Source organism: Xyrauchen texanus, chromosome 19 (assembly GCF_025860055.1).
Source record: "Xyrauchen texanus isolate HMW12.3.18 chromosome 19, RBS_HiC_50CHRs, whole genome shotgun sequence".
Classification (NCBI taxonomy): Eukaryota; Metazoa; Chordata; class Actinopteri; order Cypriniformes; family Catostomidae; genus Xyrauchen; species Xyrauchen texanus.
Genome location: NC_068294.1, coordinates 8597351 through 8614077, shown reverse-complemented (window position 1 = coordinate 8614077; position 16727 = coordinate 8597351). Strand labels below are relative to the sequence as shown.

Genomic DNA, 16727 nt, shown 5'->3' with positions numbered 1-16727 from the left:
AAATGATGTGAAAATGGATCAATCTTTTGACCCAAACCTCTGGGCCCGTGTGACCCATATGTCTTGTCTAATGCACGGCTCATTTGAAATGTATCAGCATCTTTATATTCTTGGTTGACTCATTATCAACCAGAATGTAATACCTCTGAATCATTGTTGAGTCAACAGTGACTCAAAACCACATTAATTGAGGACTTCCTCCACGTCAAATGTAATCATATGAATTCTGCACACTAGTAACGATGTTTGTAAATATTTACATGCCATCAAAGGAACTATGTCTAAAAAATGTGTATGGAACCATTAAAAATAATAATCCTAAAAGATGTATATTGATTAGACATTAGGAAACCAGACTCACCAGGGTCACCTCTTCTTCCACGTTTCCCAGGTGGACCTAAAACAAGAAGAGAAAATATATTTTAATGAACAATGTCTTATATAATATCTTAAATTACAGTGGAGAGGTTTGAGGATTTTTGGGGGATTTGAAGTCTGACTCAAAGTCTTGACTTGTATTTCTGAGTCATTTGCTTGAGGGTTCTGAACAAAAGGATTCACTCAAATGATCTTCTGGCATAGACTCATAAACATCATATATTTCCAAATATATCATTATCCACAGAAGACCTTTCAGGATAATGAAAAAGTCCTGTTAAATTTAAGAAAGAAAAAAAAAACATGCAACTGTCGTTGCCAGAAATTCACTGTTATAAAATACAGTGACAATATTTTAGGCATTACAGGATGTTATTTTGGTGTCTGTAAGCTATATTTTACAGTTCACTACCATATACTCTAATGAGTCAAAACACTATGACCACTCACAGGTGAAGCAAATAACATTGATCATCTCTTAACAATGCCACATGTCAAGTTCTGGGTAGATTAGATGGCAAGCGAACAATCAGTTCTTGTTGAATGCAGGAGAAATGGGCAGTAGTAAAGACCTGAGCGACTTAGACAAGGGCCAAATTGTTATGGCCAGACAACTGGGTCAGAGCATTTCTAAAACGGCAAGGCTTGTGGGGTGCTCCCAGTCAGCAGTGGTGAGTACCTACTGACAGTGGTCCGAGGAGGGACAAACCAAATACCAAGTGCAAGGATAATGAAGACTATCCCGTCTGGTCCCACCCAACAGATGGTCTACTGTGGCACAATTCACAGAAAATAGCAATGATGGTTATGGAAGGAATGTGTCACAACAGAGGGCATTGCATCCTGCTGCATACGGGGCTGTTTAGCCGCATACCAGTCAGAGTGCCCGTGATGACCCCTGTCCACCATCGAAAGTGCCTACAATGGACACGCAAGCTTTGGAACTCGACCTTGGAGCAGTGGAAGAATGTTGACTGGTCCAATGAGTCCTGTTTTCTTTTACATCAAGTTACATACGTGTGCACCTTTTACCTGGGGAAGTGATGGCACCAGGATGCACTGTGGGAAAACAACAAGCCGGTGGAGGGAGTGTGATGCACTGGGCAATGTTCTGATGTGAAACCCTGGGTACAACCATTCATGTAGATATCAATTTGACACATGCCACCTACCTAAACATTGTTGCAGACCAAGAACACCCCTTCATGGCAATGGACAATGGTATTCCCAAATGTCAGTGGCCTCTTTTAGTAGGATAATTTGCCTTGCCATACTGCACACATTGTTCTTGAATAATTTAAGAACATGACAAAGAGTTCAAGATGTTGCTTGCCCTGGCCTCCAAATTCCCCTGATCTCAATCCGACTGAGCATCAGTGGGATGTGCTTAACCAACATATTCGATTCATGGCGGATAAACCTCGAAACTTACAGGACTTGAAGGATTTTCAGCTAATGTCTTGATGCCAGATACTACAGGAAACCTTCAGGGGTCTTGTAGTGTCCATGCCTCGGTGAGTTGGCGTTAAGTGGAGGACCAACAGCATATAAGGCATAATGTTTTATAAGGTCATAACGTTAATACAGTATACCAACCAACTGGAACAACAAAAATCTGTTTTGCACTATAACCACCATAGTAACACTGGTGGTAAAACAAAAGACAGCATGATGATTACATTTCACCCAGTACTCACAGAAACACAAAAGAGCATCAGGATAACACATGTAAATTAACACTAAATTAATACAATAAACATCATATAAATGACATAAAATGTAACAAATAACTGATATTAATATCCCCAGATCATCACCAACCCTCCACCAAATTTCACAGTGGGTGCGGGACACTGTGGCTTGAGGGCCACTTCAGGTCTCCTTCTAACCATTAAACGACCAGGTGGAGGATTGGTGATGGTTTGGGGGTGCTTCAGCCCAATTTCCAGACCTGAATCCCATTGAAAACCTCTGGAATGTGATCAAGAGGAAGATGGATGGCCACAAGCCATCAAACAAAGCTTTTGAATTGAATTTTTGCGGCAGGAGTGGGCAAACCCTACAGCAAATAAATGCTCTAAATGACAATATTTTTATTTGGAATTTGGAAGAAATGTTGTTAGTACTTTATATAATAAAAACAAAACTGTTAATTTTACTCAAACACATACCTATAAATAATACATCCAGATAAACTGTAGTGGTCTCAAAAATTTTTCCAGAGCTGTAAATATACTGTATATATAAAATAGCAGTGAACATAACATTTTTCACCAATTAAAAAAAAAACACTGTAGCATTTTTACATTCTTTTTCAGTTAAAATGACAAAATTAATAAACAATAAAACACAGCATATGTGAATCTCACCCAAAAAAACCAAACAAAAAAAAAATAAATCACAGATAACAAAAATGGACAGTTTTTCACAATTTAAATTATATAAAGAGCATGGCATGGTGATGACATTTTTTTCTGCATTTAAGAATTTAAGATAATTTAAGGTGGAAATATGTTTCATTGTCATTAAAATAATATCACAATACCAATCTTAATGATGCATTATTTATAAAATATCACATCTTATTTTTGTCTTTTGATTTTGGGGTAGTGTATGAGCTGGACATTTTCACTACAGTAGGCTACTGGCAATTGGGGGAGGGACAATTGTCCTCATTGTTTCATTTTTATTTTGGGATTAAACTGGACCTGGAAATTTCATAACCGTTTTCATGAGATTCACCCTACCTGAACTCCATATGACCCAAACCTAGTAACCTAACTAAGTATAAAGGTGTAAAACACTCGCACTTTATGTGTGACGAAGGAAACGGGCATAAATCCAAAGTCACAGATGAAAACAGATGCATCAAGTATCTATGCATGATACATCTGGGCAACCAAGATCACTTCCTGCTCATGTGAATGCATGTTAGAACAAAGCAGCCGAGGGCCTACCTCCCAGGTTTCTGAAATAGTTAACCAAATCCCATCTCCTCTCCTTTCTGTTCCTCTGGTTAACCGATTAACCCCCCACCTCCCCTCTCCCCCTCGCTCTATGTCCCCGGAGCACTAAATCACTTCCATCAACCTCTTTCCCTCCCTCTGCCCTCTTCTTCTGGTACTGTGAAATAGAAACCATACCTGAGTGAGGCAGGGGAGAGGAATGCTGGGATACTAACAAGCTCCGGTCACATACACATATGTCTCTAGTTGGCATTATTATTATTGTTGTAGGTTAATCAACCCCCGCTGGTTCAGCCCTCTATTAGAGACAACTCTGACTGACAGGACAAGAGTCTCTGGGTTTTGTTTCTCCTGAGTGGATCACTGTACAACATGTACAAATTACATGTGCTATTTTTCTATATATTTCTTCTTGTGTTCCATGGAAATAGAAATCATTACGGTTTGTAACAACATAAGGGTGAGTAAATGATGATAGAATGTTCATTTTTAAGTGAACTATACCTTTAAGATGCACTTTTGGTCTATCTCTGTAAACTCTAGCTTATGTCATTCAGTCTCTCTCTTGTGGCATTATCTATATTATGTCATTTTATAGCACTAGCTGAGAAGCATCCAGAAAAGCACTATTTAATAGAAGGAATTATTTTTATTATTGCTATCTAAAAGGCTTTCTGCCCTATATATATATATATATATATATATATATATAATACTTCCCACTGTATTGATGATCCAGGGTTTGTATACGATAACACAAATCACAGTCAGCATAGCAAAAACATAGCTTTGCGGCTTCATCTTTGAGCTCTTCTGGCTTACTGCTCTAAACAGTATCACATTACCAAAGACTAAACCACAACAGCTATAAATACAAGTGTAACTATGTTCTTCACAAGTAGAACCCATAAACCCTACGGAGGAACTCAGAGATACTGGTTCAATGATGGAAGGGCCCACTCATGTTTTAATCTGTTTTTTATCAATCAACATCTGATGAGCTGTCTCATGGACAATTATCATTACAGTAACAACTGCGAGATTAAAAACGTGATGCTGGATTGATTGAATCTGGATGTAATCAAGATCGCCAGCATCTTAAAGGTCTCCTATGTTCTCCCCTATAGCTGTCCCGTTAAGTTAACATTCAGAAATCAGATAATTGAAGTGTATCATTATTCTCAGCTTTGACGATCTAACCGCTTGCCGAATTCCGTTCCTTATTCGACCGTGAACGTCTGTTTCTTATAGTCACGCAAAAGGCTTGATTTAGCTGCTGTGACATTTTGTCTTAAACAAGTGGTTCAAAGAAAAAAAACACGTAATTGTTTTCCAGAGCGAGGGGGAATGGGGTGTCTTTTTGTCAGGCGCAACAACTGTTCGTAATAAATGTCAACAAGGAAATCACAAAAACGTATTGAACCTCAACCTTGTTTTCTTCTCCAATATCCCTTGCTGAAATAAATTAAAGTCTATAAATGGAAAGGAAATCAAATTAATACCAGAAGGTGTCTGGTTTGTGTACGACCCTTTGACAACCCTTTGTCTCCACACTCTAGTGGCAATTTTCAACATAATCACTCTAAAAGGAAGTTTACACGTTATCCTACCTATAAATTACCGACATTGATAACACGCAGAGCAATAACCTTGATTGAAGAGGTCAGTCTTTCAAAGCTCATTAGACTTTTAGATCTCACATATCGTTTCATTTAAACACAACTTTAAAGAATTTAAGAAAATATTTAGAATAAGAGAAACATTGAAAATAAGTAAATTATGAGAAATATTTTAATTCACATTGAAATCTCTGCCATTTGATTGCATACTTTTGATATTTCGGCAAATCACAGTACAGTTTGAGACATTATTGATATCTTTTCTGAAACTCTGGAGCAGACAAATGTCTCATTTTACTGGGGTCTTTTACTAGTATTCCCTTTCATTTTCTTACTTGTTGTAGTTCTGGTTCTCCTAACGTGTGAAATACAACCGTTTTAATCACTTAGGCATTATTCATCACGTTCTAACAAAGCCCTTTCATGTTCATGCGAAATGCAGAAACAGACATTGTGTGATGTGTGACAGGTGGTTTATGTTGACTGGGGGGCTTGTAACAGAACAGGAACTTGGACTGTCAAATCAATGCTGCAGTGATCATGAGAGATCACGAACAGCCAAATAACAGAACGCAAGTGATCCGTTTCAACTGTTTCAAATAACGAGTGGAGAGGTGTGTTATCTGGACATTGCAATGCGTATGAGTATGTCTCCGTGTATGTCTGTAATGATTGGGGTGCCGTGTATTAAATAGCAGGCATACAACAAGAGCAACATTATACAATGAGTTTAGTAACACTCAGTGGATTCTAGATTATTTGTATTACATTGTAAATAAAAGAATATTTTTCAAAACTCACACATGGTAAATTGTAAAACAAATAAATAAATTTAAATGAATTTAAAAACTATATTTTGCATTAACATAGTAAAACCCTAAGCCTTGAATTTATTTTTAGGATCATTCAGATTAATACAAAAGTATAGTTAAATTATATTAAATATATATATATAGATGATTCTCTGTACTGTAATAAAGTTTTTAATAAATCAGCACACATTAAAGGCTGTATAACAAATACTATGTTATACAACTAATTTATAATTTAAATAATATGTTTTTATCGCATTAAAGAAGATGTTTTATATTATATTAAAAATAATTATGTGATTACAAATGTATCTAATGAATTCTAATTAAAAACAAATTTCATCTGTTCAGAATCTTTTTCTTTTTACTTATTATATTGACTCATTTAATTTTAGATTAAAGGAGTTACAAGTGTATAAATAATCACATCAATTAATTAAATATAATCTAATTCAAGAAGATGCGTTTTAAGAACAACTAGTTTTTGGACCTTATTCCATTGTGATACAGTGTTGTTCGTATGGCTACGTTTTATATATATATATAGAGAGAGAGAGAGAGAGAGAGAGAGAGAGAGAGAGAGAGAGAGAGAGAGAGAGAGAGAGAGAGAGAAAGAGAGAGAGCTATTTTATGTAAAAAAAAAATAATAATAATTCCACCATTAAAACATAAAGTGCCTTCTTTCCTGTGATTTCCTTTATGCTTTAGTGTCAAATTGAAAAACTGTATACTTAGTATACAAAGAAGAGGTATTTGGTAAATTGAACATGCATGTGCTGTTAAATGAAAGATTCACAGATTAAGGATTTTCTCAATTAAAAACAGTGGACCGAGTCATTCCTTAAAAATTCTCCTTTTGTGTTCCATGGAAGAAAGAAATGTTTGTAATGACATGATGGTGAATAAATAATTACATGAATGAATGGATTTTCATTAATTCATTCTGGGTAAATCCCTAATTCATTAATATTGTTTGTTAGCACATTTACACATTAGCACATTTGAAGAAATTTTCAAAAGTTGAAGTCAAATTTCTGCATCACTAGTGTTACCAAAGGAATTGCAATGACAGAAACAGGTTTCCTAAACACTCCTCCATCTGCCGTTCATCGGAAGGAAAAACAAATAGTCTCGTCATTGGTTGAGCCAATGTTGATGCAACCCGATCTCAAGACAAGTCAAAATATTTAGTACGAGATGGCGAAATCAAAAGAAATCTAACAAGTTGGCTTGTAAAAAAAATGATTTTACTCCCATAGAGAAAAATATATAAACCAACGAACAACATTATTATGATTTTTCCTAAGTTTAACGCCTAACCCAACCTACACCTAACCATGAATTCTAACCACAAACCCTAAAACTTTCAATGATTTTAATGTGGAAGAAAGCAAACTGTGGGGTTTGGAACTAGATAAGTATGATTAAATAAATATGGAATGAGTAACCAATTCTATCTGCATATATTTATTGTAAAATCACAGCTAAACAAGCAGATTTCACAACCTCTAAATACACCCCATCCAATGCTTTGTACAAAAAGAAAAATAACAATTTAAGTTGTACTGAAAAACATAGAGAATCCACCCTTAGCATTTATATCTGGCTGTATGCACATGCGTGAGTGTCTGGGTTTGCCCATAATGTAAATGTGTATGTTTTAAGCCATTAGCAGTGGACCATGTGTGATGGAGTTTTAACTCGCTTGACCTTCAGATAAAAAACTCCAGCCCTCCATCACCAGTCACCTGCCAGTAAAACATTTCCATGTGTTTGTTGACGCTGGAAGTGTTGGTGTTTATGAGGCGGGCCGGCTCCTATGTGGGGCCCCAGACACTCATTGGGTGGCTCTTCAAGTAGTGTGAGTGATTATTACAGTCAACATCGAACGTATAAGGGTGAGAGGAGGTTCAGACTCATGCTCTGTTGGACGCAGCGTGACCAAGCACCCCTGGGGCCAATACTGCCACCCCCAGTACATGGATTGGTTTACATTTCAAATCTTCTCTGGTCGGCTAATCCAGGAGGTTTGTGTAGGGTAAAATATCAGGTTCACAAGTAGCTGCTTATTTGAAGAGGATAGTTGTGTTTTGGAACATGGTTGCTGGTCTATGGACATTATCTTGTCCAAGTTGGCCATTGGCTGGTTGACCAGCAACTATGCTACAAAAATCAGCATGACCAAAAGAGATAGTTCACCCAAAAAGGAAAATTCTGTCAAAATTCTGTCAGATTTTGCCTGTACATGTTTTCAAAAAACACTTTGAGTTCCATAATGATGCTCACTTATCTGAAAATAACCAATGTGACCACCATGTTGTTTCTTGATATCGGTTAAGATCTTTGTCTCACTTCTCAATTGCCATGTGGCAAAATGTACATTTTATGTCAAACAGCAAGGACCTTCAAAGAGTTTGAACTTCACTGAATTACTCATCTGGGTCTTGATCAGAAGTTTATTTTGCTAGAGTGCTTTGACCAGATCACAAAAGCCTTTGCACTCTTTTAAAAAGTGTCATAGAACACCACAAAATGACGTGGTTAATGCCTTCAGCAATTGCGTTTTTCATCTCACATTTGCGTTTCATGACACTATCGTTAAGGTTGAGGATTAAGGTTTAGGGTAGGGAGGTTTTGTTCATTTAAAACTCAACAGAGTATTAACCAACACTTTCTCATGAGAATTCGTCACAATACTAGTAAGTGGTGAATTTGTACCAATTCATACGACTTCATTCGGATGAAAACAACAACCAATCACATGCGCTTCACAATACGCATTCAGAACCCGGAAGTGTCACTTTTTTCCCTATTACACATTTGTGCTCTTAACATTAATATCATGGTTATGTTTACACTCTGGGTAGGGTAATATGATACAATTGATGGTTAGGTTTAGGGATGGGGTTTAGGATAGAGTTTAAAGTAACAAAAACACAGTTTTGGACTAACATATAACAAACGCAACATCGGAAAATACAAGGACACGAGGGAAGCATCTCTCATTGGCTCTCATAACACGTAAGATTTCATACGAATTAAATTGCACGAATTGGTATGAATTCACAACTTCGTATAATTGTGACGAATTCTTAAGAATTCAAAAGGGAAAGGGATATACACTACACAAATAACGATAATCTTGAAGATCACATTTCGTTTCCTTATTTCGTCTCCCCCATGCACGGATTTCCGAAACACAGGATGGCAGGGGAAGACTGCCAATATTCATATTGATGAGCAAAACTACACCTGCTTGGATAGCGTTAGGTTTATGGGTAGGGTTAGTGTTGGGTTTTATATTATTTGACCAATCAGGTATCACTTTCCTTATGAATATTAAGGACCCTTCCCCTTGCGATCCTACGTTTCGGAAATTCACCCCCAACTGACGGAAGTCTTCATTCTCTGAACATAAAAAACAATGTTTACCTAATTAACAAATGAGTTTGTATTCGTTTTGGTATCGAGAATTGTCAAATTTCACTGGTAAACTGTGAGGAGAAGGAGGGCGTGGCCGGGCAGTGATGGAGCACGGCCGGCGCTGAATCAGCTGATCAGCGGGAGAGCGAGATAAAGGGCAGCTGGAGATCACCGTTGGAGAGAGAGAGACGCAGGCGGCCACGTTGTATATGTGTCTGTGTGTGTTTACGCTTGTTTTAAGTTGAGTTTCTCATTAAAACTTTATGTTTAGTGTTCAGCAGGTTCCCGCCTCCTCCTTGCCCAACCTTTACCTGTTACATACACATTTATTGTATCGTGACATCACTGCCTACAATACATGGCAGAACTTACTATAATGACATTATGAAATAGTACATCTCATGCCATAGAAGTGTGAGCACCCCTGGTTTAAGCACTTTCCTCTTTAAATTTACCTAGTAGGTTGACAGTTGATATGAATTGTGTAAACAAGGTGACTACACCTTCCATTCACCTAAATGTCAGCACTCCACTAACAGGTGAGAGGAATTTGTGGTGTCTAGTCTTAAACACATGTGTCCCTGTGAGGAGTTAACCACAAAAAGGTACTTGTTCATGTGGTCTTGATTCCCAAATTACTGTGGTGCTCCATTGAATACAGTCAAGGCAAAACTCTAGCCCAAATGACCATGCTCAAAAACAACTTCAGCTGGCTAGAGAAGGTCTCAAAAGCACCCTCAAACCAGAAGAATCATTTTTCAAACTCTGTAAAAACACCTCCACAGAAAAAGTGTTTCTTGATTTCTCATTTTTTTTTATATTGTTGACAAACTCACACAGTCTGAGATGAAAGACCTTTGTAACAGGAGCGCTGTATGTTTTAAACTGAGCAGTACTGCTGGATGTTATCCTTAAATTGAATTCTGAGGACTGTAAACCACAGGCTCAGGTTTTGGTGGACCGGAAATATTTTCAGCAGGTTTTATTACTGACGTGAAAATCACTGTAGCACGAGCCAAGATTGTATTATTCCAATTTCAGGAAAAATTCTGTTTAACCATGCCTGCTAACCACAACATTAATCTGTGGCAATAATAACCTCAAAGTATCCTTTTAAGCTAGCTGTCCCTTTAGCTGTTCATTGACAAAACATGTTGGACTCAGAATCTGTGGAACATGGTTTTTGTTTATCTGCAAGAATTATAGGGCTCAATGTTCTGTCCTAAACTGGGATTATATTTTATGCAAACATATGTGGATAAGTTGCCATCATTGGTTTTGTATGTTGGTTTCAAACATCTAGTTCAACATCTAGTCTTAAATTAGAATAATTTTTGTGAATTCTCTTAACTAAAATTCCAATACATCATATTTTTTAATTATACCATGGTATTTTCAAATACTTGAAAATTCTTGATTCTGACTGGCTGGAATGCATTTGGTTCAAACCGTTGAATGCACATGTAGTTCCGGTCAGAAGAAGAGTAAGCTATAGCAACTGAAAAAATTTCCAAACCACTTTCATCAGCATAGTTAATATAATGTAAGACAGCTTGTTATGCACAGAGGGTGAGAGAAGAAAATCAGGACCTATTAAATGCATCTTTCACTGTCCTGCAAGGCAATGCAAGATGATTTAAACTGTAATGTGTTGTGTATGTTATGTTTACGTGCTGAAGTGGTATATATAGTGCTGTATAATTTAGGTATATATGACTTAAACACAGATGTGCAGTTGTTACTTATAAATATCAGACCACTAGATGGAGCCATTCACTAATCAGAATTGAGTATTCTAGAAACTTAAGCCTATAGAAAAATTGACTTTCTGAAAATAAACTCTAAGAGTAAAAAGTGTGACAACTAACTATGGTTTCTCCTATTTCTAAGTACATATGCAGAGCTTCGGGAACCAGGAGCCCAGATTGACAGTGCTTCCTGTTCAGGGTGACCTTTGGAACATATTTACATCCATGTTATGGTACTTGTGAAATGCAGCCAGATCACGCGGCGCTAAGCATGTCAGACATTTGGTTTTGCTGCCAAATAAGTTCAGACAGAGAGGACTGGCTATCATTTACACCTCTAAACACCTAACCCATTGATTCCAGAGCAAAGTCTAACAGCAGCGTCAGTGAACACCTCGTTCCTCACCCGAAAACTGAGAAGGTGTGTAGAGAGTGAGAAAGAGAGAGACAGAGAGAATTGATTGTGCAAGCTTACATACTGATTGTAAAAGCAGGGTTACAATGACCATTTGATTGATTATTCATCTCTGACCATCCCTGATGGAATATACATAAAAAAAAAAAAAGCAGTGTCACGGAACTAAGAAAATAACATGTGGTTGAAACAACATGAGGGTGTGTATATAATGACAAAACAATTTGCACATTTTTAGGTAAATCAGATTATCCTAATTGCCACTTTGGAAGTCGTAATTACGAATACATTGCGTTCAAGTGCTTTGTTGTCAGAAAGAACAGGAAACACCAGTCAAATTAAAGTCACACCACAATACATATCACTCCATAATACATATTTTGCTCAAATACAAGCTATTTTCACAGTGTGAAAATGTATAACATGCATCAAATGGTTGCTGATATACATAAATGTATATGACAGAAACAGCAAGCGCTAACAATTAGCTGTATTTGGCAATGTTTTAAACCTTGTCATTCTAAAAAGTTCCAAAAGTTTGAAATAATGTACAGATTTTACTGTTTCAAAAGGAAATTGTTACTTTAATTCACCAAAGTGGCATTCAACTGATCACAAAGTACAGTCAGGACATTACTGATGTACAAAACAGCACCATCACTATTTGAAAAAGTCATTTTTTATCAAATCTAGACAGACCCCATTTCCAGCAGCCATCACTCCAACATCTTATCCTTGCGTAATCATGCTAAATTGCTAATTTGGTAATAGAAAATCACTTGCCATTGTTATGGCAAGAAGGCGGAGGCAAACGGGGAGTTTGTATCTACACGCGGTTTATTGAACAATGGTGAAAATAAACAGACAGGAACACGATGGGAAAAACACGGCAGGATGAACACGGCAAGACAGGAAACAGAGCAAACATCAGGACCTTCCAAAACAACAAAACAGTCAGAACAATGAACGACAAGGGAATGGAGGAACAGCGGGGTTTAAATACACAGAGACATGATGATAACAAACGACAATCAGGCGAGAACAATGACACAATGATGAAGATCGGGAATCATGGTGACGGTGACACAGAAAACACGGGGCAGACAACCAGGGATCGTAACATAACGCCCCTCTGAGGAGCGGATTCCAGACGCTCCTGAATCAGAACAAAAAAAATACACAAAAAACAAAACAAAATCGTCCAAGGAATGAGGGGGGGGCAGGCAGACCAAGGAGAGCACACGGGGAAACCAGACAGTCCAAGGGGGCACAAGGGGCAACCAGACAGTCCAAGGGGGCACAAGGGGCAGACAGGCAGTCCACGGGGAGCACAAGACGGGGACTGGGTCAGGTGGCCTGGGAGCTGGCCACGGGGCAAGGACAGGTTCAGGAGGCCCTGGAGGCGGACACGGCAGGGACAGGTTCAGGAGGCCTGGGAGCTGGCCACAGAGCAAGGACAGGATCAGGAGGCCTGGGAGATGGCCACAGGGCAAGGACAGGGTCAGGAGGCCTGGGAGGCAGCCACAGGACAGGGACAGGGTCTGTAGGCCTGGGAGTCGACCACAGGACAGGTTTGGAAGGTCTGGGAGTTGGCCTCAGGACCACAGCCATGGGTGGCTCAGGAGGCGGAGCCGTGGAAGGCTCAGGAGGTGTAGCCGGGGAGGCTCAGGAGGCGGAGCTGAGGGAGGCGACCTCATAGCAGACTCAGGAGGCGGAGCTAAGGGAGGCACTGGAGGCGGAGACGTGGAAGGTGGAGCCATGGGAGGCTCTGGAGGCGGAGCCGTGGTCGGCGGAGCCGTGGAAGGCTCTGGAGGCGGAGCTGAGGGAGGCTCAGGAGGCGGAGCCGTGGCATGTTCAGGGGGCGGAGCACTGGGAGGCTCGAGAGATGGAGCACTGGGAGGCTCGAGAGGCGGAGCCCTGGAAGGCTCGAGAGGTGGAGCCCTGGGTGGCAGAGCCCTGGGAGGCTTGAGAAGCGGAGCCCTGGGAGGCTCGGGAGGCAGAGCACTGGCTCACTGACGGTCGGGGTTGCAGGCACTGGCTCACTGACGGTCGGGGCTGCAGGCACCGGCTCACTGACCGTGGCTGGCGTAGGTCCTGGCTCGCTGACCATGGCAGGCATTGGCTCTGGCTCGCTGACCGTGGCAGTCGTTGGCTCTGGCTCACTGACTGTGGCAGGCGTGAACTGCGGAGTGGAAGCCTTTCTTCTCCTCCTCCTGGGTGGACGAAGCTGGCAGCGCTGGCTCTTTGACCAAGGCAGGCGTGGGGGTTGGCTCGCTGACAGGCGGGGCAGGCGTGAAGGGACGAGCCATGGACAAATGGGGGATCACCACTGTGGGAGGAGAGGCAGGGTCCTCCTCGACGACGCCCACAGTGAATGGCGAACCGCAGGCCAGCAGAGTCTCCTCAATAACTTCGTCCAGACGCGCGTCACCGGTGGCAACCGCTCCTTGAGCGAGCTGTTCAGGTTGGCCTGGAAAAAACTACCAGGGAGGAGTCTGGGAAGTCCGTGGCACTCGCTAGTTCGAGGAAATCGTGGACGTGGTCCTCCACCGGACGGTTTTCCTGCATCAAGCTGAGCAGACGGCAGTTTGCTTGAAGAACCGCTAGATCCATATTTTGGTCGTTCGTTCTGTTATGGCAAGAAGGCGGAGGCAAACGGGGAGTTTGGATCTACACGCGGTTTATTGAACAATGGTGAAAATAAACAGACAGGAACAAACAACCACGATGGGAAAACTGAAACTAAAACATCGAAGGAACATGGACTGGAAAAACACGGCAAGACAGGAAACAGAGCAAACATCAGGACCTTCCAAAACAACAAAACAGTCAGAACAACGAACGACAAGGGAATGGAGGAACAGCGGGGTTTAAATACACAGAGACATGATGATAACAAACGACAATCAGGTGAGAACAATGGCACAGTGATGAAGATCGGGAATCATGGTGATGGCAACACGGAAAACACAGGGCAGACAACCAGGGATCGTAACAGCCATTATATCAAACACAGTTCAAAGCTATTTGGTTTGATAAATAATGCTTAAAGGGCACTTATTATTCCCCTTTTCACAAGATGTAATTTAAATCTTTGGTGTCACTAGAATGTGTCTGAGGTTTCAGTTCCAAATACCCAACGGATCATTTATGTTGAAAATGGCAATTTTTGGGAGGACTGTTGGACAAGCTGTTTTTGTGTGTATGTGCGTCTTTAAATGCAAATGAACTGGTGCTCCCTGCCCGGAACCAGAATAGGGCGGAATTTTGACATCTCTGTTTCGGATAACTAGACATCATAAGCAATATGACTGACAGCTAAAATAGTGGTGTTCAGCCCTATATGTTTGAACCGGAGACAGACACCGATGAGGGAGAGACTCTGTCAGAAGTAACAACTTTGAGAATGACCAAGGAAGCAACACACACACACAAATACTGTTACAATGTTCATAGGCGCTATAATGAAACAACACACACAAACAAACATGTCCGTCTGTAGTGTCCGTCAACAGTCGTGGGCAGGGCCTGTACAAAGTGACGTCACTTTGAACAGAATCTGCAAACGGCTTGTTCTGAGACAGTACTTATGATTAATGGGGATTAAAAAAAAACTGAGTGGATTTTTATCATTATAGGGTGGTTTGTACACACGCTGGCAACACACATTTATGTTCAAACCATGTAAAAGTGACTTTTGCATAATAGGTCCCCTTTAGCATTGTCTTTGTATTTGTTTTTGAGTTGCCACAGAATGCAATAGACTGGCATGTATTAAGGTCAAAATTTGGTCAAAAATGGTCAAGAAGAAACAGCTTTCTCTAGAAACTCGTCAGTCAATAATTGTTTTGAGGAATGAATGCTATATACAATGCTTGAAATTGCCCAAAAGAAAATGAAGATTTCATACAAAGGTGTACACTACAGTCTTCAAAGACAAACAAGGACAGAAAGAGATGTGGAAGACCAGATGTACAACTAAACAAGAGGATAAGTGCATCAGAGTCTCTAGTTTGAGAAATAGACACCTCACATGTCCTCAGCTGACAGCTTCATTGAATTCTACCCTCTCAACACCAGTTTCTTGTAAACAGTAAAGAGAAGACTCAGGGGAGCAGGCCTTATGGGAAGAATTACAAAAGAAAAAGCTACTTTTGAAACAGAAAAACAAAAAGTAAAGTTTAGAGTTGGCAAAGAAACAGACATTGGACAACAGATAATTGGAAAAGAGTGTTATGGATCTGAACCCCATTGAGCTTTTGTGGGATCAGCTAGATTGTAAAGTGCGTGAGAAGTGCCCAACAAGACAGTCACATCTATGTCAAGTGCTACAGGCAGGGGCGAAAATTTCATCAAAATGTTGGGGGGGACAATAAACATAACAATTCTCAAGAGCAATTTTTGAAGGGGTTTTTTTGTTGTTTCCCCGTTTGCATTTGTATTATTTTATTTCTTAAACAATTATTTTAAGAATATATCATTATATTATTTACAATACACATATTTTAATGATATTTAAGGGGGGGACAACCCTCAGATGGGGGGTCCTGACCCCCCCGAGATTTCCGCCTATGGCTACAGGAAGTGTGGGGTAAAAAGTCACCTGAGTATCTGGACAAACTGACAGCTAGAATAACAACGATCTGCAAAGCTGTCATTGATGCACATGGAGGATTTTTTTTATTAGAACTCTTTGATGTAGTTTACATTTTTCATATTGTAATAGTAATTTTTCATGTCTTGACTATACATTATGATCAGCTGAATGTCACTGGTGAATAAAAGTACCAATTTCTTTCCATAAGAGCAAAATCTGTACAATATTCCAAACTTTTGACTGCCAGTCGTGTATGTATATATATATATATATATATATATATATATATATATATATATATATATATATATATATCACTCTTTAAATGTTTCAAATGGATTCTGGATTGAATACTATATATCGGTTCCAGGCACACTTCACTCAACGACGATGGATTCTTGGCTGTTCAGGACAATGAATGCAGAAAGCCACATACCACATATTCAAATACCTTTCAAGAACCTTCCATAAGTCACTTCATTCATAACCATTATATGATGTGAGGGTGATCTGCATGGCATTAAAATCAACAGCATATAGTAAAAAACACACAGTTCTTGTGTCATTGAAATGTTCAGTAGGCTTAAGGCCTTTTTAAGTAAAAAATACAGACAACAACCTTGCAAGTTTGCAATTAAAGCATGAAATTACTTGACAAACAGTTCCCCTTCTGTCACTCACTCGACATTGTGTTGATTGTAGTGACACATAGGGGTCTCTTCTGAGAGCCTCATGTACCTCTGAACTTGAACTTGAGAAAAGTCCAATG

General features: G+C 39.6%; 1 protein-coding gene across 1 annotated transcript in view; it reads right to left on the bottom strand.

Moving 5' to 3' along the window:
• The window catches only part of col23a1a (collagen type XXIII alpha 1 chain a), a 227613-nt gene that overhangs the window by 58305 nt on the left and 152581 nt on the right, over window positions 1-16727 (bottom strand). Inside the window, exon 3 of the mRNA XM_052149329.1 lies at window positions 362-397. Coding sequence (XP_052005289.1) covers window positions 362-397 — 36 coding nt within the window. The remainder of the gene's footprint in view (window positions 1-361; window positions 398-16727) is intronic.